The sequence below is a fragment of the Macaca mulatta genome, chromosome 6 (assembly GCF_049350105.2).
Source record: "Macaca mulatta isolate MMU2019108-1 chromosome 6, T2T-MMU8v2.0, whole genome shotgun sequence".
Classification (NCBI taxonomy): Eukaryota; Metazoa; Chordata; class Mammalia; order Primates; family Cercopithecidae; genus Macaca; species Macaca mulatta.
Window position 1 is genome coordinate 35292491 of NC_133411.1, and position 23714 is coordinate 35316204.

Here is a 23714-nt window from a genome sequence, read left to right on the forward strand (position 1 = left end):
GCATTCAAAAATGCTATCAAAGTGGAAATGGAAGTCTAAGGAAATTGGTTATTTGTGAGACTGTAGGTAGGTCATTTGGAGGGAAAACCCAGGCCATCCTAATCCCAGATAGCCTTAGAATTTCATTCTCTACTGCTTTGCCCTCATCCATCCCTTCCTCCCTCTTTCTGACTCTTCTTCTTAATTCTAAGTCTGCTTAGAAATTTCTCCTCTGAGATATGAACAGAAAATTCTCAAAAGAAGACATTTATGCAGCCAACAGACACGTGAAAAAATACTCATCATCACTAGCCATCAGAGAAATGCAAATCAAAACCATAATGAGATACCATCTCACACCAGTTAGAATGGTGATCATTAAAAAGTCAGGAAACAACAGGTCCTGGAGAGGATGTGGAGAAATAGGAACACTTTTACACTGTTAGTGGGACTGTAAACTAGTTCAACCATTGTGGAAGAAAGTGTGGCGATTCCTCAAGGATCTAGAACTAGAAATACCATTTGACCCAGCCATCCCATTACTGGGTATATACCCAAAGGATTATAAATCATGCTGCTATAAAGAAACATGCACACATATGTTTACTGCAGCACTATCCACAATAGCAAAGACTTGGAACCAACCCAAATGTCCATCAATGACAGACTGGATTAAGAAAATGTGGCACATATACACCATGGAATACTATGCAGCCATAAAAGGGATGAGTTCATGTCCTTTATAGGGACATGGATGCAGCTGGAAACCACCATTCTCAGCAAACTATTGAAAGAACAGAAAACCAAACACCACATGTTCTCACTCATAGGTGGGAATTGAACAATGAGAATACTTGGACACAGGAAGGGGAACATCACACACCGGGGCCTGTTGTGGGGTGGGGGGAGTGGGGAGGGATAGCATTAGGAGATATATCTAATGTAAATGACGAGTTAATGGGTGCAGCACACCAACATGGCACATGTATACATATGTAACAAACCTGCACGTTGTGCACATGTACCCTAGAACTTAAAGTATAATAAAAAAGTAAAAAAAAGAAAAAAGAAAATTCTCCTTTGCATCAAATGTGGATTATTTGTAAATCCACTAGGGAATTGACAGTGGTTGGTGAAATGCTTTTAAAAACTGAAATTATTGGCAGGGTGCAGTAGCTCACACCTGTAACCCCAGCACTTTAAGCGGCCAAGGTGGGCAGATCACCTGAGGTCAGGAGTTGGAGGCAGTCTAGCCAACATGGTGAAACCTCGTCTGTACTAAAAATACAAAAATTAGCCGGGCATGGTGACACACATCCATAATCCCAGCTACTCAGGAGGCTGAGACAGAAGAATCACTTGAACCCGGGAGGCAGAGGCTGCAGTGAGCTGAGATCGCACTACCACACTCCAGCCTGAGAGACAAAGTGAGACTCAGTCTCAAAAAAAAAAAAAAAAACTGAAATTATTTTTAAACCTAAATAAATATATATCACCAATAAGCTTGGAGCACGTTATAGGTTTTTTTGAACAGTGGATACTCTCAGCACATAGCTGTAGGTAGAGGTGACTAGGGAAAATAATCATATCTCACTTTTCAGAGAGGAAAAACCATGGCCCATGGCCCAGTGGTGTCTGCTTCACACCAAGCTGAATTCCCTTACAATGAACATGTGGAGCAAGCAAAGCTGAAAACCAACCCAGGAGAATGTGTGTCTTTGAACGAAATCATCTCCAAATGCCCTGGGAAGTGCTTGCAGGCTTTGTTTGTGCTGCCCCAGAAGGGAGACCTTTCACAAAGGAACTGTTTTTCAAAGAACAACAAGGCCTGCTATTTTAAACTTGGGGGTGGGAGATTGTATCTGGACCGTTTACACAAGTGAGTGCTGGCTGACTGACATCTAACCCCAGTGTTTGCTGGCTCCAGCTTTCCAAGTAAAGCAAAGAGAGGGACTTGCTTCTCATACGTCTTGAAGCCACAGGAGATGAGTTGTCCAGCAATATTTGAATTTTACCACATGGGCAGAAAACCCTGCTTAGAAATCCTAAACAAGGACAGGCTGGTGATGTTTATCAACCAAGTGACCTTGGGAATTAAAGGGATGTCAGAAAACTATGCAGGACACTTCCCGAAGCTTCAGCATAGTCAGCAAACACAGGACTTAGTGCATGCTAACCCAGTGCTCTGTGTGCATGTGCATGCGTGTGTGTGCATATGCGTGTGTGTGTGTGTATCCCTATTATTGCTACAGGACAGTGTTGCATGATTCTAAGAGTCAGACTACCTGGGCTCAAAACCCTGCTCTGCATTAGCTGGCCTCATAAGCTCTCCAAGCTGCAGCATCCTCATCTGTACAGCAGGGACAGCAACACTGGTACCTGCACACTGGTACCATCCCTGGTGGGATGGGCTGACACAGAGTGCCACGTGGGCCATCGCTGCTGCTAGGACTGTCTACCCCCAGAGGTACAATGAACCCCCCACCAAACACGAAGGTGCCTCTGACCCTTCCAAGTCCAATAAACTGCTGAGTGTTAGGCTTAAAAGACTAAAAACAACAACAAATTGTCCATCAGAACGCTTCCAGTGCTTTCTACAATAACATGAGTTCAGAAATTCAGAAAGAGAAGCTGCCAGCTGTGGTCAGTGAGACAGGACAGGAAAAAGTGAGCCCTTACGGAGGGATAGTTCCCCCAAAAGGACTATTCTTTTAAAAACACAACCCTAAATCTTTCCAGGAAACCAAAAACACAGCCAAGCCTGCTCAGTAGGGGGGAAGAATCACATTTCCCCTTTCCTGACCAGAAGTTTAAAACTAACTAGAAACACTGCAATGACTGCCAGTAGCCAGTTGGCACTTAAAAAAAATGATAATTTTCCATGTTTAGAGTCTGAAAAATAGGGGATCGAAACAGTACAGCCTTTAAAGAGGAGACAAAAGAGAAAGTTACCAGCTCCCTCTTGGGTCTTTCAAAGACCGCAGTGTCATCCCTGTAAAAGAGAGAGCAAGGTACTCACCTTTCTGTAAGAATGAACGACTCATCACCTTAAGCACTGAATTCTGAGAAAGCCTAGGTTCCTGAGCTCCCAGCCCAGGTTTCCTTACCATGCAGCCAAATGGCTTCGCAGAGTTCAGTTCTGCTGGGTGGGGGAAGGGAAAAAGGAGCAACAAAGTTCCTGCATGTCTTACCACCACTGTTTTAAAAAGAAATAAAGAAGAGTCACTAACCTTGCCTCCTGTCCGGGAAGCGAACCGGGCCTGGCTGAGGCTGTCTCCCATAGCAAAGCGCCCCAAAGTTAAGGAGCTGGGCCACCACGGAAAGGTTTGCAAGCCAGCTCCTCTGGGCACATGGCATGATTCAGTTGTTGGGGAGAAGAAAAGTCAGAAAAGTTTTAGCCCTCAGCTCCAGAAATCAAGTGCTCGCCTGTGGCCCAGCAGGAAGATGCAGGCGTGCATGGTCCGGGCGCGAGAAGGCAGCGACTGCAAAGCTGCCCGCGATCTCCCTGTGCTTTTTTAACCAGAAAGGGGCTAGACACCTTTTTCCCCTCCCTCCTCCTGAAAGGGGAGTGATTCAGCTGACAGTGTCCGCTTTCGGTGGAGTGTGGAATGGTCCGGAGCGGGAGGGCGCAGTCCACCCGGGTCCCCACCCCTCCGCCTCCTGCATGCCCCTCGGCCTCGCAGCCCGCTTGGTGCATCTTCCTCCGGGACTCCCACCCCCGCGCTCCTCCGGCCCCGCCCCGAGCGCCGGGCCCAGCTGGCCGAGCCGGCCAAATAGGGGAGACCCGGGAGAACCGCCCTGGGCCGCAGTCTAGGAAGCTGCGAGCGAGAGGCCCCCAAGCCACCCCCACCAGCGTGCTTAAATATACGCTCAAAATGATGAGAACAGAGTTGGGGCAGAGCGGGGCCCCACTCCCTCCAATCTTCCGCGCTCAGCGCTGCCCCCTCCCATACTGTTCTCCTCCAAGTTCCTGAACTTTTCCCAACATCTCTCTATCAAGACTCCTCACCCACTCGGACCGCTCTGGGATTCTCTTCCACAGGAAAACCAATAGGCGATTTTTCTCTTTGCCAAGTCACACAAAGGGAAATGGGCTGCGCTAATCTGCTAATGTGACCTCAGGCAAGACCCTCATCTGTTCCATGAGGTGACTGCAGCAAATGCCTGTGGGCCCCTCTGAGTCTGCCGGTCTCTATGTGGCTTTTCGGCTTTCAGAACCCCATCTTTCCTAGCCCACCTCCATTCACCAAAATGAAACCAGGAGAGTGGAGGAAGTAAGTCAGCCCAGGAAGGTGTTAAGGTATCTCCCCAGTTCCCCTGAACTGGCTACCCTGGAGGGGGGCGTCCATTCATTCAGAGGCTCAAGCTTTTACATCGGTGAGAGAATGCCACAATCCAGGACGCTTGCCAGGCATCTTGAGAATTTACTGGGCTAATCCAGCCAAGATTTTTCACCTCTGAGCTGAAACAGCCCTCCTTACTCCATTCAGGAAGAATTCGGCCCCAATATTGAGTTTTCCCTGACTGCCAGCCAACCACATGTGTTAATGAAGAGGTCTGGGATACCAACCTACTCAACCTTACACAGGGACAGAGCCGCCAAAGCAAACTCAGTGGCCCGAAAGCAAAGTGGTCCTCTCAGATCTGGAACACATGGGCACCAAGACTTTTAGAGGTATATGCTAGTTTCCTATTAATGCTGTTACAAGTTACCATACATTCAGTGGCTTGAAACAACTCAAATTTCTTATGTGACAGTTCTGGAAATCAGATATCTGAAACTGGTCTTACTGGGCTAAAAAAAAAAAAAAAAAAATCAAGGAGTTAGCACAGCTGCATTCATTTCTGAAGACTCTAGGGGAGAATCTGTTGTCTTGCCTTTTCCAACTTCTAGAGGCTGCCTGAATTCCTCAGCTTATGGCCCTCTTCCCCCATCAAAGCTAGCAAAGGCCCTTTGAGTCTTTCTCACATCACATCACTCTTCTTCCTCCCTTTTCCACTTATAAGGACCCTTGCTATTACATTAGACATATCCTGGTTATCCAGGATACTCTCCTAATCAGCTGATTAGCAACCTTAATTCCATCTGCAACCTTAAATCCCCTTTGCATGTAACAGAACATGTTTTGTCGTCACAAGCAAGTCAAAGAACTACTCTGAGCCTTTTTTCTGTTACATAAGCATTAGGCAGCAGGATCACAACTGGAATTAAAAGATATTCAGATAACACAGGCATGATGATCTGCATTTGCAAGGGCATTGAAGAACCACTTTGGGCTAGAATTCTTTTTGTTTCTTTTCCTTTCTTCCTCTTCCCCTTCTTTGCTTCCCTTCACCCTTTCCTTGTTTCTCTCTCCTTGTACTCCTGTTTCTCTTCTTTTTCCACCTTTTTTTCTCCTGCTGTTCCTTTTAATAGCAAGCAAGATCCTGTCCAAAGGGCAAGATCACTCCTAGCTCCCAGGTCCTAGAGAAGAGATTTGTCTCTCAGGCAGAAACCTGAAGAACTCTGGAGAACTGCTGAGTTCCACCAATATCAGGGATGATACATTGAACACTCTAGCTTCACAGGTTAGCCTCTTCAACTCTAATGGCATTTCCCTTATTCTTTCTCCCATCTAGTCTCAAGACCATAACCAGGAATATCCATTATCCATAAGTCAACCAAGACTGAAATATTAAAATTATAAAATCCCACTAATGCTATGTATTCTGCCAGTCCTTCCAAACCTTTGTACCCAGTACTTTGGATCTTCAGCCTAGTAGGAACTTCTAGTCCCTTGATCTCCCATCTTTGGTTTTCTAATAATCAGCATCTCTCTGGGCTGACCACCTTTTCTGCCCAGTCATACCCTTTGATCCACCTCCTTAAACCAGTACATTCAACATCTCATATGTTCTTCATCAAAATCTAACTTTGTTTTACCCCACCTGCTGATTTTCTCTACTCTTTGTTTACAAGTGCTATTGAAAAAACTTACATAATTGCATCTAATTGTGCAACTCACATAATTGCATCTAATTGTGCATTAAGTCTCTCATAGAAAGACTTAATCCTCCTCAACTTTGCTTCTACTTAATGAGAAAAGGTAACAAATTCCTTGATGACCAAAGTTGGTAGCAATAAAAAAAGCCAACTACCTTTCCTGCCCACTGTAGATAGCAGAACTCTGAATCACTGCATAGTATCCAAACTACCCCTGAGCTTATACAAACATACTGCCCTTGAGGAAACACTGCAAAACCATGCAAGATTGCAGAGTTGAATGATAGCTAAGAATAGCAAGCATTTATTACATGCTGACTATATGCTTGGCTCTGTGCTAAAGACTATATGGGCATTGCTTTACTTAAACTTCATAAAAAACTTATTATGTGGGTACCATTAGTATCTCCATTTTATAGATGAGGAAGCAGACACTGAAAGGTTAAGTAACTTGCCTAGGATTAAGTGGCTATGTAAGTAAAATCAGGATGAAGCAGTAAAGTTCAGAGAAGTTAAGAGATGTAGCAAAACCACTAAGTCAATTTAAATACAGGTCTGTTTTACTTCAGGCCCCTAGTAATGTCCTCATCCACAGAGTGAAGAGGATTAGAATACTGACATATGGACATCATCAGAATGCCTTGGGTGGTAGTTTAGTTCATTGTAGTATTTTCCAAGTAAAAATGCAATTGTGACCCCAGATCTAAGATACCTCACAAAGAGCTCCCTCTGTTTCATTAGCAAATAAGGCAGAAAAAATGTTCATACTTTCCTAAGAAACCCTTAGGGTCACAAGGGATGGCTGAAGTTCAAGGAAAATTAGCTCAATGCATCTTTCAGAGCTTTCACTAGCATTGGAAAGACAAAAAATAAATTGACAGTGGCCCAAAAAAACCTGACTTGGCCCTAAGAATCACAAATGAATATGCCACAAAAAGAGACTTTACATCTGTTAATTCTGCCTAAATACCACAACCACCATCTCATAATAATAATCATTGTGTTGAACATTACAGTTTTTAAGGTGTTTCTCCTAAGCAGGTCAAAGGGTAGAAGGGAGAAAAATCTTCATCTGACGTTATCAAGAGTAGTTAGACCTTAACTCCACCTGAAACTCAAAAAGTAGTGACTTCGAACACCATATTTAAATATTGTTGCCACATGTATTATTTTCTTTTAAATCTTTCTGCAACCAGATCTCACAAGAATTCACTCAAGTTACTGAGACCACAAAAGTCTCTTTTTTTTAACTCCACTTCCAACTTTGCTTTAAGTTTGAGATTATTTCCAAATTTTGTTAAACTATCAAATGTCATAGTCTGTTCTCATTCTTTATAATAATTGAAAGCTTGGTAGAGATGCTGTAGAAATTTTTGGAAATTAGGGAGGCCTATAATGACACGTTTATCTATTATATTCTAGAACTTAGCCAACTAAATGCCTATGTATGGTAGTTTTTGGTGCGACTGGGTAAAAGTGTCCATGCTGACAGCTGTGGATCTTACCATTATCATACTGGTCTCATGCTGGTCCTGAACCACATGGGCACTATCCCCTTTCTTTCATTCAACCTTAAAGATTAAATCTGAGTTAAAGAACAGTGTGCCCATTTTTTCCCATGGAAATGAAGAAATGAAGGATGAAATGTATCAGGGACACTTTCAGCACTACCCATTTAGGAAAAAGAAAATACTCCATTTATTTATTCAACAAATATTATTGACTGTCTACTATGTCTAGGTACTGAGAATGGAGCAATGAATAAAATAAGAGTCTCTTTTCTCATACATGCATGCGTACACTCTAGTGTGGGCTTGTGGGAGGTAGATAGAAAATAAACAAGTAAATATAGAATATGTGCTATAGTGATAAACGCAATGGATAACAATAAGCAGGCTAAGGAGAACAGGGAGTGATTGAGAGGGATAGGTTACAATTTTATATGAGGGGGTCAAGAATGGTCTCTCTAATAAGATGCTATTAGTAGCAACCTGAAGCAAGTAAGAACCTGAGCAAAATAGATATCTAGGAGAAGAATATTCTAGGCTGGGAAAACAGTAATAGCAAAGACCTTCAATTGGGAATAAGTAGAAACATGCTTGGAGAGCCCAAGAAAAGCAAGGAGTTTGGTGTGGCTGGAGTGTGTGGGCAAGGGTAGAATGATGGTAGAAGTGGGGAGGTTGTGTATGTTCTTAGAGACCATAGTGAAAACTCTGAATTTTACCCTGAGCAAGTTAAGAAGCACTGAGGATTTTGCATAGAGGAGTGACAAGAACTGACTTAGGAGTTAAAAGGATCTCTTTGGGTGCTGGGTTGAGAATGACTGCAGAGAGGTAAAGGCAGATGCACAGAGAGCAGTTAGGAGGTTGTTGGATTAACCTGAGCAAGAGATAATGGTGGATTAGATCAGGCGGTAGCAAAAGACAGGGAGAATTAATCAGATTCTGGATTTATTCTGAAGGTAGAACCAACAGGACTTTCTGATTATTTGGATGTGTGGCACAAGAGAAAGCAAGAAGTCACAGATGACTAAAAGGTTTAGCATTGCCAGTAATTAAGATGGGGAAGATGGTAAGTAGAAAATATTTGGTGGGAAAAATCAGAAATTCAGTTTGAGACATGTTTAGATGTCTCTTAGATATCCAAATGGAAATGTCAAGTAGATTGTTGGATATACAAGACTGAGCTTCAGATAGAAGTCCAGGTTGGAGGTATCCTTTTGGAAGTCATAGTAGTTACGTGGATGAGAGTACCTATGAGTGAATTCAGCAGACAAGAAAGTAGACATGGGGACTAAACTCTGAGGTACTACAATATTTAGAGTTATAGGAAATAAAGAGAAATCAGTAAAGACCAAGGAGTGAAAAATGACATAAGAAGAGACCCAAGACAGCATGTTATCTTTGAGATCAAGTGAGAAAGGAGCCGTTATTCAATAGTTGAAACTGGAGTAAGAGCTGGAAAGGAGTCCTGGCTCTTCCTACTAAGCTGCATGGAAGACAAAAATGGAAGAGTGACACCAAAGACTGAGTCTGATCAGTTAAGAAACAATAACTCCACATACCAATAAATGCAGTGCAATCAATGTCCTTGAAATCTGTCCAGATTAGAAATTCCCTCATGGCGAGTGTTGTCAGGAAGAGATGAGAGTACTAAGGAATGTCCACAGTCCCAGTTTACCCCATTCTTTATGTTCTCTTAACTCACCGAGTTCAACCAGAAGCCTAAGAGAGCCTGGAGTGTGCCTCTCCTCCTCAGAGCAGGAGACCAGCTGAGGGTCAGGGAGTTCTGCTGTGATCTGAGAGAGCCACTGCCTCTATTTTTCACTGTTCTTTGGTATCCTCCTGGGACCACTGAGAGGAAGACATCAGCTGCGCCCTCAAGAAAGTTAGAAGTGAGTAAATTAGATTAGTTCAGGTAGCAGTAACAAGATACAGTCTGCGTCACTTGATGGAGATGCATCATGTAAAATGTGTCTGTAAGTTATTTTCATCATTGACAATGATCAAGTCACCTAACAACTTACAGAAACCTAGATGGCATAGTCTACTGCACACCTGCGATACATTATATGACCTATGACTCAGTCTACAAGCCTATTTAGCACGTTGCTGTACTGAATACTGTAAGCAATTATAACACAATGGGAAGTATTTGTGTATCCAAACATATCTAAATATAGAAAAAGTACAGTTAAAATACAGTATGAAAGATAGAATGTGGCACATCTTTGTAGAGCAGCTCCATTATAATCTAATGAGACCACTGTCATATATGCAGTCCATTGTTGACCAAGTTGTTGTTATGCAGTGAATGACTGTATCATACTAGTACCCACTCTTTTTTTTCAGCTTCATTGAGGTATAATTTAACACAGAATAAGCTGAACATATTTAAAGTGCACACTTTTATAAATACGGAGATGAATACACCTGTTAAATAATCATCACAATACATTTTGACATATATATATACCAGAAATTTTCTCCTGCCCCTTTGTAATCCCATTCTCCCATCTCTACTTGCGTCACCACCAACCACAGTCAGCCACTGTTCTGTTGTCTGTTACTGTAGATGGGTTTGCGTTTTCTACAATTTTATGTAAATAGAGTCTACAGTATGCACTTACTTTTGTCTGCCTGCTTTAACTTGGCATACTCACTTGAGATCTGTGGATATTGTGTGCCAATACATTGGTCCTTTTTATTTCTGAGTTGTATTCTATTTTATAGATATACCACAATGGGTCTATTCATTCACCTCCTCATTAAATATCTATTGACCATTAGAAAAATTATGGAGGGAAAACATGGTCAAGGATGCCTAGCCTAGAAGCGAGCAGATGCATGCATACCACTATTCATGTTAAAGATCTTTCCCTGGAGTCGAGGAGGCAAGGACCCCAAGTGCTCCAACAACTGCATGTCAATGGACAGTACATGTTTATCCTCAGGATAAAATGATGTTGGGCCAGATGCAGTGACTCACATCTGTCATTCCAGCACTTTGGGAGGCTGAAGCAGAAGGATCACTTGAGCCCAGAAGTTCAAGACCAGGCTGGGCAACATACGGAGATCCCTTCTCTACCAAATAAATAAATAAATAAATAAATAAATAAATAAATAGCTGGGCATGGTGGTGCATGCCTGTAGTCCCAACTACTCAGGAGGCTGAGGTGGGAGAATTTCTTGAGCACGGGAGTTAGAGGCTGAAATGAGTCATGATCGCACCACCATACTCTAGCCTGAGCAATAGAGCGAGAACTTGTCTCAAAAAAAAAAAAAAAAAAAAAAAAAAGATGACTTTAAAAGATACATATTAATAAAAAATCAGCTTTGAAGTTAACCCTAGATTAAGATTAAAGATTTCCTATGGCTTTGTTGAGTCTCAACACAGCTTGACCACACTGCTAGAGAGAAGTGTAGGTTATCTCCACAACCACAAGATGAGCATTTGCAGCACTTTGATTCTTTGGAGCACAGAAATGCAGACTCTGTGGTCTCAGGCATTCCTGCCTCTGCTAACGCCTTTATCCATCTCTGCCATGCTCTACAAATGGTGCCCACCTTGCCAGGGGCGGGGCAGGGAGGCCTCCTTTGTTACTTTATAGCCCCTCTGTGTGTTACAGATAACACTTGACATACTGAGTTACTTGTTTTGCTCTCACCTGAAATCTGCACCAAGTCTCTTGGGAAGCCTCCAAGATCAAAGGGTTGTACTGATTTAGCCACTGCTTCCTAGAGTAAAGCAGTAGCCAGAATCAGATTAAAGTGTTGTGATTCAGCTTTTGAAGGCAAGAGTGGCGATATATCTCTGAATAGCCTGATGGAGTCTTTGAAAGCCAGTGTGAGAAAATCAGGTACACTGGTTATGTTGATTGAATACACAGGTTATTATGTAAGGCAGAGGGAAGTCTGTGAAGAACTCACAAAAAGGAGTGATGCCACCAAGTAGGGAATTAGAAAGCAGGCAACTGAGCTGCCTTTAGTACAGTGAGATTCGAGTTCATTAGATGCTGATGATTGATTTTCTACTGATTATAAACTGTAGGTACAGAGAATATGTTTTATTCATTTCTGCATTTCCCTCAAAGATGAGCCTGGTGAATAAATACTTGATTAGAGGATGGGTGTGTGGGAGGATGACCTAGTGGGGAACATTCTGGGGAAGGATCTGGGCTTTGAGGCCCCCTATTAAAAAGAGTTGGTTTCCTCGCCAAACTCCCACCTGACTTTGGGAAACAGATTCTGGAGTTAGTGTTAGACTATTTTCTCCTCTCTCTGCCTTCAGGAATAAACTACTTTGCAGACTTTCTCAAAGCAAAAGTACCTATTTAAATCATCAGTCACTTAAGCAAGAAGAGGTTTGTGAATATTGACCTAAGGGCCACTTGTTATAACAGACACCTCCACAGAAGGTGAGGCATGGCTGCTGCTCAGGAGCTTTTGCACTGTTCTGGACACACCCTCTGTCATTTCTACATGTGGGGCTGGCTCCAGTATCTAAGACTATAGATGAGAAAAAGTAGCCAGTGGCCGGGGCTCTGCTGGTAAGGATGTGGCCACTGAGACCCAATATCTCATGTACTAAGAGTTGTTTTGGGGAAAAGGGTACAATATCTATAATTTACCTCAAAATATTTTATCGTCAGTTATTCTTGCGTGTTACTTTTACACCCTAGAAAAAAGAGCCCAGGTGTAATGGGTCGCACCTGTAATCCCAGCACTTTGAGAGGTCGAAGTGGGCAGATCACTGGAGCCCAGGAGTTTGAAACCAGCCTGGGAAACATAGCAAAACCCCATCTCTACAAAAAATATAAAAATTAGCCGGGTGTGGTGGGTCACTCCGGTAGTCCCAGCTACTCAGGAGGCTGAGATGGGAGGATCACTTGAGCCTGGGGAGGTTGAAGCTACAGTGAGCCATGATCACACCGCTACACTTCAGCCTGGGTAACAGAGTGAGATCCTGTCTCAAAAAATATATAAATATACAAGTACATATTTTTTAAAAGAATATGGGCTAGGTGTTGTGACTCATCCCTGTAATCCCAACACTTTGGGAGGCCAAGGCAGGAGGATCACTTGCACTCAGGACTTTGAGACCAGCCTGGGCAACATAGTAAGACCTTGTCTCTACTAAAAAAAAAAAATAAAAATTAAAAAAAAGAATATGAACCCAGAGAATGGTGAAGTAATATGTAATCAAAAGTTTATGCTACAAGTCAGCAACTGAAAAATCCTTCAACTATCTTTATCTCTGATAAGTACCAGATGTTTCTTAACTAGAATGTTTAAGACATCTGGCTTGACTGAGATATTATAGAGACAATCCCCAAACTTATAAACAGGATATAAAAAAAGGGATTTATGCTTTTAATCTTAATGGAGTAATAGGGATGCAATTTGCCCTCTCAACTCAAACAAGTAAAAACCAATGGGCAAAATACATAAAACAACGTGTTTCAGACATTGGGCAACTAGCAGCATGGGGCAATAATTCCTGAGAAAAGGCAAACAAGTGATATGAGACCAACAATTAACCAGCTTACTTTCTAGAGAGACTTTCTAGGTTGTATTGCTGGCAGGGAAGGGTAGAATCCCAAACAGCTCAATGGTATCTCTGAGTTGGAGTCAGCTAAGAACCGGAGGAGGCCAGAGTGTCTAGGAGTTTGCACAGGAGACTGCAGAAAAGGAAGGACTTGCCCAGAGAGGAGAGAGCTACATATACAAAGAGTTCCAGAAATGTCTAGAGGTTTCCCTTCAAACCTTTAACTGAGCATTGCTCACCCTCTGCATGTGTGGAAACTACCTGAGACAGGAGGGAAAAAGGAAATGCTAGAAAGCTTCAGGTGGAATAATGCCAGTGATTATATAGGGCCAGAAACAATTTGTTGCCTCCCCTCCAGTCAAACTGGAAAAAACCTTCTAATATACAGGCATCAGAATATTGCTTCAGTAATGAGGCAAAATTAGACCTGGAATAAAAGTTGCTCTGGTCTCACAGTTTACAAAAGCAAATCTTCAAAGGACCAAACTTCATAAGTAATCGAAATGTGACCCAAAGTTCAAGAACCAAGTGCAAGAATATTTAAAGAAATGTTTTAAATATCCAGCATCCAACAAGGTAAAATTTACTGTGTGTCATTCAATAAAAATAATTGCCTGGCATAAAAAGCAGAAAATACAGTTCAAAATAAGGAAAAAAGCCAATCAACAGAAACGGACCCAGAAATGACACTGATAAGCATTAGTAGCTAAAGATATTTTTAGAGTTGTAACAATTTTATTCTATAAGTTTAAGAAAGTAGAAGAGCATGTTGAGGAAAGACATGAGAGATATGAAAAAGACCCAATTCCAAACTTCTAGGGATGAAGAAAACAAAATCTGAGATGAAAACTGCTCTGCTTAATATTACACTGGTATTAACAGTTGATTAGACACTGCAGAAGAAAATATTAGTACATTTGAAGACATAGAAACTATCCAAAGTGAAATACACAAGGAAAGAGACTGACAAAAAAAACTGCATCAAGGAGCTATGGAACAACTCCAAGAAGCCTAATTTGTATGTAATTGAAGTCCACAAAAGGGTTAAGGGGGAACAAAGAATATTCGGAGAAATAATGGTCAAAATTTTTCACAAATTGAAGGCTATAAACCCACATATCCAAGAAGTTTAATGAATCTCATGCACAAGAAACAAAGAAAACTACCCCAAAGAGCATCACAATCCAATTGCTCAAAACCAGTGATAAATGGAAAATCTTAAAAGCAGCCAGAAAAATAAGACATATTACATGTAGAGCAAAAAGGAAAAATGAAAGACATTTTCACTTAAAACATTACAAGCCAGAAAACAGTGGAGCAACAGCTCTGAGGTATTAAAAGCAAAAAAAAAAAAAAAAAAGTTAAAATTCTATAATCAGTAAAAAAAATACTTTCAGACTCTAAGATGAAATACGTTTTCTCGGACACACAAAAGTCAAAGTAATTCAAACAAAAACAGACTTACACATACATTGTTGTTTGCACAGAGTACTGCGTCGTGAACCATCTGTGGGTCTCTCAGCCGTGAATACCAGCACCTGTTCCGGTGGAGGTGGCAGGGGAGTGAAATGGACTCTGTGAGGGTCCTTAGTTTTGGTTGTTTAATCCACTATTTTTGTGCTGCTTGTCTCCTGCCAGGAGGTGGTGCTTTCCGGAAAGCATCGCTGTAGTAGTGTGGAGAGGGACCGGTGGTGGGCAGGACCCTAGAACTCCCAAGAGTATATGCCCTTTGTTTTCAGTTACCAGGGTGGGTAGGGAAGGGCCATTGGGTGGGGGCAGGGCTAGGCGTGTCTGAGCTCAGACTCTCCTTAGGCTGGTCTTGCTGCAGCTGCTGTAGGGGATGGGGTGAGGTTTCCAGGTCAATGGAGTTATGCAGGTTTCCAGAGAAGTGGAGGAAAGCCGGCAGTCACAGGTATCACCCAGCTCCCATGCAAACCGAAGGGCCTGTCTCACTCCCACCATGCCCCACCTTCCTGCGACAGCACCGTGTCTGTTTCCAGGCAGTGGGTGAGCAGGGCTGAGAACTTGCCCCAGGCTACCCACCTCTCAGCTGCAAAAGCAAGCATGGCTCTCCTTCTTCCTCAGCCTGTGGAGTCTGCACACTTGATTCATGCCCTCCCCTGAGTTCTGGCCAGAGGCTTCTCAATCAGTTCAAATTGTTACAAAGTTCAGCTGGAGATTTCCTTTTCCCTGTGGACTTTTTCCAGTGTCTCCGGCCACCCTCCCAAAGGACCCCTGTGAGGTCAGGCAGAAATGGCTTGCTAGAGGACCCACCGAATTCACAGGGCTTTCCCTGCTGCTTCCTCTACCCCTGTATTTCACTCTGCTTTCTCAATTGACTCAGCTCCAGGTGAGGTCAGAATCTTCTCCGGTTATCTAGACCTTCAGTTTCAGGTGTGTGTTTAGGGGCAGATGAGCTCCCTTTCCCACTTCCAGTTTGGGCACTCACAGTATGTGGGGTGTCTCCCAGGTCCTGCAGAATCAATCTGCTTCCTTCAGAGGGTCTGGGGATCCTCTCAGGTTTTCTGATTTATTCCTGCAGTTGTTCTGGAGGAAAAAATCACATTGGGAGCCTCCACATGCTACTCTGTCTGTCCGAGTCCAGGCTGCAATATAGTCCTGCCTCTCATCTGCCATGATCCAGATTTACACATACATTGTTAATTGACTTTAATAAATAGTACCAAGTCAATTCAATGGATGAAATAATCACTTCAATAAATGATGCTGGAACAACTGGGTAATTATATACAAAAATTTACCTTGATCTTCAATTCACGCCTAATTCAAATATGAATTTAAAAGGGATTATAAGGCTGGCCACGGTGGCTCACACCTGTAATCCCAGCACTTTGGGAGGCCGAGGTGGGCAGATCACCTGAGGTCAGGAGTTCAAGACCAGCATGGTCAACAAGGTGAAACCTCATCTCTACTAAAAATACAAAAATTATCTGGGCATGGTGGAAGGTGCCTATAATACCAGCTACTTGGGAGGCTGAGGCAGGAGAATCACTTGAACCCAGGAAGCAGAGGTTGCAGTGAGCCAAGATTAAGCCATTGCACTCCAGCCTGGGCAAAAGAGTAAAATTCCATCTCAAATAAATAAATAAATAAATAAATAAATAAATAAAAAATAAAAATGGAAGAGAGGGGGGATTATATTTATTTTTCAAGAGAAATTTAAGAGTTAAATATATGCAACATTAGAATAAACTTTAGCAGAAATTCTGAGTGAACCTGGGTTTGGAAAATATTTTAAAAATATAACCCCAAAACTTTCATAGTTTCTAAAGATAAGAAAGAAAAATATATATATGCTAAAAGCACAAACTCTAAAAAAAAATAAATAAATTACTTGGACTTCATCAAAATTAAAAACTTTTGCTCTTGAAAAGACACTGCTATGAAAATGAAAAGTTGATGTCCGGGCATGGTGGTTCACATCTGTAATTCCAGCACTTTGGGAGGCCGAGGTGGGTGAATCATGAGGTCGAGTTTGAGACCGGCCTAACCAACATGGTGAAACCCTGTCTCTACTAAAACTACAAAAATTAGCCAGGCATGGTGGTGCATGCCTGTAATCTCAGCTACTCAGGAGACTGAGGCAAGAGAATCACCTGAATCCAGAAGGCGGAGGTTGCAGTGAGTCGAGATGTCGAGATTGTGCCACTGCACTCCTGCCTGGGCAATGGAGCAAGACTCCATCTCAAGGAAAAAAAAAAAAAAAAAGAAAAGGGGGGGAGGGGAGGTGAGGAGGGGAGGGAAAAGGTGAATCAAGGACTAGAAAAAACTATTTGCAAAACATGTATCTTAAAAATTATATAAATTGTTAACATGTAAAGATCTCTCACTACTAAATGAATAAAACACAACCAATAAAAATGGACAAAATATTTAAATGGACACTTCAGCACAAAAGATTTATAGATGCCAAATAAACACATGAAAAGACTGTTAACATCATTAGTCATTAGGGAAATGCAAATTAAAACCACAATGAGATATTGTTATGCAGTGGAAAGGCTAAAATTTAAAAGGCTGACCATACCAAGTATGGATATCTTGATATGTAGGAACTGAACTCTCATACACTGCTTGTAGGAATGTAAATGGTATAACTACTTTTGAAAATAGTTTGGCAGTTTCTTGAAAAGTTGCATATACACCTACCATGTGACCTAACCATTCTACTCTTTGGTATTTACTGAAGAGAAATGACTGCGTATATCCACACAAAGATTTATATACAAATGTTTATAACAGTTTCATTTGTAGTAACCCAAAGCCGGCAATAATTCAAACCTATCAACAGTTGAAAGAATAAACAAACTGTGATATATCCTTATTGTGGAATAACACTCAACAATAAAAAGGAGTAAACTATGTTGCAGGAAGTCAGGGACCCCAAACGGAGGGACAAGCTGGAGCCATGGCAGAGGAACATAAGTTGTGAAGATTTCATGGACATTTATCACTTCCCTAATAATACTCTTATAATTTCTTATGCCTGTCTTACTTTAATCTCTTAATCCTGTTATCTTCATAAACTGAGGATGTATGTCACCTCAGAACCCTGTGATGATTGCATTGACTGTACTAATTGATTGTAAAACATGTGTGTTTGAACAATATGAAATCAATGCACCTTGAAAATGAACAGAATAACAGTGATTTTAGGGAACAAGGGAAGACAACCATAAGGTCTGACTGCCTGCAAGGTTGGGCAAAAAAGCCGTATTTTCTTCTTGCAGAGAGCCTATAAATGGACGTGTAAGTAGGAGAGATATCACTAAATTCTTTTCCTAGCAAGGAATATTGATATTTAATACTCTGGGAAAAGAATTGCTTTCCTTGGGGGAGATCTATAGACAGCTGCTCTGGGAGTGTCTGTCTTATGCGGTTGAGATGAGGACTGAAATATGCCCTGGTCTTCTGCAGTACCCTCAGGCTTATTAGGGTGGGGAAAAAAACACTCCCTGGTAAATTTGATATCAGACCAGTTCTCTGCTCTTGAACCCTGTTTTCTGTTGTTTAAGATGTGTATCAAGACAATACGTGCACAGCTGAACACAGACCCTCATCAGTAACTCTAATTTTGCCTTTTGCCCTTTTATCTTTGCTTTTGTCCTTGCCCTATTTCCTCAGAAGCATGTGATCTTTGTGACCTACTCCCTGTTCGTACACCCCCTCCCCTTTTGAAATCCCTAAGAAAAACTTGCTGGTTTTGTGGCTAAGGTGGGCATCATGGACCTACCAATATGTGATGTCACCTCTGGCAGCCCAGCTGTAAAATTCCTCTCTTTGTACTCTTTCTCTTTATTTCTCAGATCAGTCAACACTTAGGGAAAATAGAAAGAACCTATGTTGAAATATTGGGGGCAGGTCACCCCAGTAAAACTACACTCAGTAGCATGGATAAATTGCAAAATAATTATGCTCAGTGAAAAAAAAAAGCTAAATTTTTTCTAAAGCACAAAACAAGGATATATATGATTCCATTTATATGAAATTCTAGGTTAAGCAAACTATAGTGACAGAGGCAAATCAGAATGAGTGAGTCTGAAAGAGAGACAGATTACAAAGCGGCAAGAAAAAACTTCAGACATGTTAAAATCAAGTGTTTAAAAGCAAATGCACTTTATTATGTGTGAATTATATTGCAGTTTTAAACATGTTTTTAGAATCTAGAAAGTAGTTCATCTTTGTAACTGGCACCATTGACCTGAATGATAAATAGATTTATGTCAAGTCTGTGGTTTTAGAATGTTTTTACTATTTGACTGAAGCTATATCACTAGCCGTATCTTGCTGATAACACATTGTCGCATTTTCCTGAGGTAAATCCTTGATGCTAGATGCTAGCTAGATTCATCAAGCCTGCAGAAGAATGGTTTTGGTTTGCATTTCCCTAATGATTCATGATATTGAGCATTTTTTCACACACCTGTTGGCCATTTGTATGTCTTCTTTTGAGAAATGTTTATTCATGTCTCAATTACCATATGATCCAGCAATCTTATTACTGGGTATATATCCAAAGGAAATGGAATCAGTATGTCGAAGAGATATCCGCACTCCTATGTTTGTTGGAGCACTATTCACAATAGCCAAAATATGGAATCAACCTAAGTGTCTAACAGCAGATAAATGGATAAAGAAAATGTGGTAGATAAACACAATGGAATACTATTTGGCCATAAAAAAAAAAAAATGAAATTCTGCCACTTGGTACAACATGGGTGAACCTGGAGGATATTGTGTTAAATGAAATAAGCCAGGCCAAAAAGACAAATATCATATGATCTCATTCATATGTGGAATCTAAAAAAGTTGATCTCATAATAATAGAGAGTACAATGATGGTTACTAGAGACTAGGGTGGTTAGGGGGAAGAGGGGATGGGAAATGTTGGTCAAAGGATGCATAACTACAGTTAGATAGAAGGAATAAATTTCAAGAGATCTACTGTATGGCAAGGTTTTTATACTTGATGATATACTATATTCTTAAAAGAGAGTAGATGTTATATGCTTTTTCCACAAAAATGATAAAATGAGGTAATACATTTGTTAATTATCTAGATTTAACCATTCCACAATGGATAAATACTTCAAAACATCATATTGTATACAATAAAAGCATAAAATGGTGCCAATTTTTAAAACTTCTTAAAAAATACATAATAAAAAGAACTTAGAAGGTATACATAAAAAGTCAGTCTAAGTTAGTTTGCAATGATGGAGGTGGGAAGAGTGTAGGGGCTGATATTCAAAAGCACTCCTCAATGACTTTGTAGTGGTTAGACCTATGTGCAAATGCTACAGTCGTTCCTCTGATCATTGTAAACAAACAAGAAAAAGAATGGGAATGTGAGCTCTTGGACTGAATATGAGGCCACTGGAAGCATCTAGGATTGGAGTTCCCAGTCCGTCTCTGATTGAGTCACACACGGGCCTAGGAGGTAACAGGGAGTTAAAATTCCTTGTGTCATTCTTAAAAGACAGCAGAGGATCTGGGGCAATGCTTTTTAACCTCAGCTGCATATTAGAATAACCTGCAAAACTTTGCAAAAATAACATCTGGATCTTAATCCAGACCTTCAAAATCCAAATTCCTAGGGGGAGGAACCCAGAGTTTGGAATGTTTTTAAGCTCCTCAAGAGATTCTAAGACAGCTAAGAAAACAACGCATCAACAGTTTATTCTGTGGCAGAATAACCAATTGGAAAAATTTTATTGCATTTTGGTTTTTTCTTTCATGGATATTCATAACCTTAGGAAAAGCAGCCAAGGTCCACACCTGCTCCCCTCCCCCTAATCCCTCACATCCTTACATCCTTATTGTCTTTTGCCTGAACTTTATTTAAGGGGAATAGTAATAACTAATTCCTTCCTTCCTTCCTTCCTTCCTATATTCCTTCCTTCTTTCTCGATGTGTTTCAGAGTGGGAGTTGGGGAAAGGCTACTTCTTTGTTTTAGAATAGTGATTCTCAAGCTTCAATGTATCAAAATCACCTGGTAGTCTTGTGAAAACCTAGATTGTTGGGTCCCAGGCCTAGAGTTTCTGATACAGTAGATATCAGGTATGGGCAGAGTGTGCATGTCTACAAACTCCCAGGTGATTTGGAGCACATTTTGACAACCACTATATTAGATGGTTTGCCATGATTAGGTTGAATTATTTCTCAACGGTCAAATGGACGAGTTCAATAATTTAAAAAAGAAGTGCTAAAATCCAAGAGGTCATGAACTATAGGGACTGGGATAGGAGAGTGGTTGGAGACTTAGAAGAGTTCAAAGCTTGCCTCCGTGCTTTCCTGAGTGAGGAGGCCTACACGGGTGTCAATAGTAAGTGGGCATATGGGATCATCCCACTGAGACACTCAACAGAGGTGACCAGGGCTGACCTCAACATAAAAAGAAGCTGCCAATGGAGCTGCACAATTTGTTAGGCCATTCAGACGTGACATGCAACAACATCGGCAGGGTGCCTGCGTGGCACCAGAGCCAGGGTCCTCTCTCTCTTTCCGACTGCATGAGCCCTGGGGTACAGCTGAAGAGGAACAGGCTACCAGAGATGATTGGTCTTGATGTCTCTCCAACTTAGTTAGAGGAGCCTTAACCCAGCCTGAATTTAATTTAGAAAAATAATGAAATGTGATCAATGTTGTCCTCTGAACACTATGGAGTAGTCAAGACCTGTTTTAATATCTTCTGCTGAAACAAGGCCCCGTTAACTCTTTGACTAGGAAGCATGGTTGTTACCCTGATTCCAGAGGCCCCCTCAGTTGGGGCAAAGTTCAGGTGGGATACTGCTTCCCACACACGGAGAATGAAAATTGCCAGGTTGTGAGCGTGCGGAATGTGGAGAGGACCAGAGAAGCATTTGAAACGGAGCTCACAGGTTACTGCAGGGTATTCTAACTGTAAATGCATTCTCTGTATTAAGTGGGTGTTAGTGGTTAGGAAAGAAATGGAATTAATGTCTCATTCATAGGTTCAAGCTGCATATGATTTTCTAGGCATATGTCAGGAGCTGGGGATACAAAGGTGGATGAGATATGACTATAGTACTCAAGAGGTATTCGGTTTAGAGAAGGGGTGATCATTTATTATTGTGTATGTCTAAGGCAGTAATAGGTACTATAATAAATATTCATGCAAAGTTCAATGGCAGCACAGAAAGAGTAATTCATTCTGTCTAGGGAATATTGGGAATAAGAGAATCCTTCAAAGAAAAAACAATATGTGAGTTGAATCTTGGAGAATAATTAGTAGTTTACCAGACAACAGGGACAGAAGAAAAATGTCTATCTGAGCAAAAAGAGTGATGGAGCAGGCAAAGAAGAGAGGGAGATTGCTTCAAAATGTAGGGAATGACCAGTGGGCTAGTGTCAGCACAATTCAGTGTTTTGGTATTGCAGCTGGTGGGGAAAGGTTGACAAGAGGATATAATAGAGGGTGGGACCATGTTGAGAAGGCCCCATATTCATATTCCACTGGTATGAGGGAATTTAACAGTATTAGTTTTAAAAAATGTTTATATGTCTTCATACTTACAGGTTAACCACTGTCCCGAGAGCACTAAGTAACCCCTGCCCCAGGCTGCTCTCATCCTCTCCTGAGATCCCCTTCAAGCATCTATCATCTGGCAACTAGAAGGTTAATACTTGACATTGCAGAAACTCTCCATGTATTACTCTGCTCCTATCTTCAAAATTTTCATACTTCTTTTTTTTTCCTATGTAAGTAGTTTGTCTTCCTCCAGTATTTTTTGATTTGGAAGATTAGATGTTTAACCTCTCATCTTTTTAAAAATATGCACATACAACTCTACACTTCCCTCCAAGCACTGCTTTAGCTGCAACCTACCAATATTGATGTTTCACATTTCTATTATGATTTAGTTTAAAATATTTTTTAATTTCTCTTGTTAATTTTTCTTTCACTTATAGGTTGCTTAAATGTGTGGCTTAATTTCAAAACATTTGAGGGATGTCTATATATCCTTCTTTCATTGATTACTAGTTTAATTCTACTGTGCACAAAATACATACTCTGTCTGATATCAATCCTTTGAAATTTTTTGAAACTTGATTTTGGCCCAGCATGTGGTCTCTTTTGATGAATGTGCTATGTATCCTTGAAAAAAGTGTATATTTTCTGTTTGTTGAGAGTAGGGTGTAGAACTTACCCTTAGGATGTGTTCCTTCTGGAGTCAACCAAAAGCTTAGACAAATTACTTGTGCCCTTCCACTTTAACAGATTGGAACTTCAATCTCTGTTGCCCCAGCACTGCGTAGTTGTTGAAATATCTGCTTAGATATTTCCCTCCAACTCCTGTTTTCCACAGGTTATCATGATATCCTGCCCTGCTGTGCTACGCAGCGTTTAAGATGTCGCCCGTGACCCATGCACTCTTGTGTGGCCCTCTTCTCTTTGAGTGTGGACTGGACTTATTTGAGTGTGGCCCCCTCCTCTTTGAGTGTGGACTCTCCTTTAAAGAAGATGACATGGCAGAAGTATTGGGAGTGTCTGTGCTGATAGGAGGTTATAAGAAGACTATAGCTTCTTTGCTAAGCACTGTCTCCCTATCACATCACACACTCTGGTGGAAGCCAGTTGCCACGCTGTGAGGCAGCCCGAGGAGAATCCCACGGGGTGAAAGATGGAGACCTGCCATGTGAGTGAGCTTAGAATTAGTTTCCTCTGCCTATCAGTCAAGGCTTCACATAAAACCATAACCCTAACTGATAGCTCAACTGCAACCTCATGAGACAGAGACTTTGAGCTAACGGCATTATGCTGCACCTGGATTCTTGACTCATAGAAATTGTGCAATAATAAATGTTCATCATTTTAAGCCATAAAGTTTTCATGTAATTTGTTATTATGCAAACAGTAACTAATACAAAGTATTACAGTGGAAATTGAGAGAAGTAAATAGATTCAAGAAAAAATAATTTTTTGAGATCATGCTAGCAGAACCTACTAGGTCGGGTTAGATTTGGTATAAAGGAAAATGAGAAATAAAGAATTATTCTTGGGATTTTAGCTTACACAGATAAGGGAATAGTAATGCCACTAAGCAAGATTGAGAAATCTGAAGGAAAATCAGCAACCATGTGGGAATATCAAGTAGCAATTGAATAGACAACTCTGGAGTTCTGCAGGTAAAGGACTGCAAGTATAGATTTGGGATAATA

The 23714-nt window shown here is 41.2% G+C and overlaps 1 protein-coding gene across 1 annotated transcript in view; it reads right to left on the reverse strand.

Annotated features, from left to right (window-relative positions):
* ADAMTS12 (ADAM metallopeptidase with thrombospondin type 1 motif 12) overlaps positions 1–3724 on the reverse strand; it is a 377381-nt gene extending 373657 nt beyond the window's left edge. The window contains exon 1 of the mRNA XM_015139808.3: positions 3210–3724. Coding sequence (XP_014995294.3) covers positions 3210–3336 — 127 coding nt within the window. The 5' untranslated portion in view covers positions 3337–3724. The remainder of the gene's footprint in view (positions 1–3209) is intronic.
* Positions 3725–23714: the final 19990 nt, after the last annotated feature.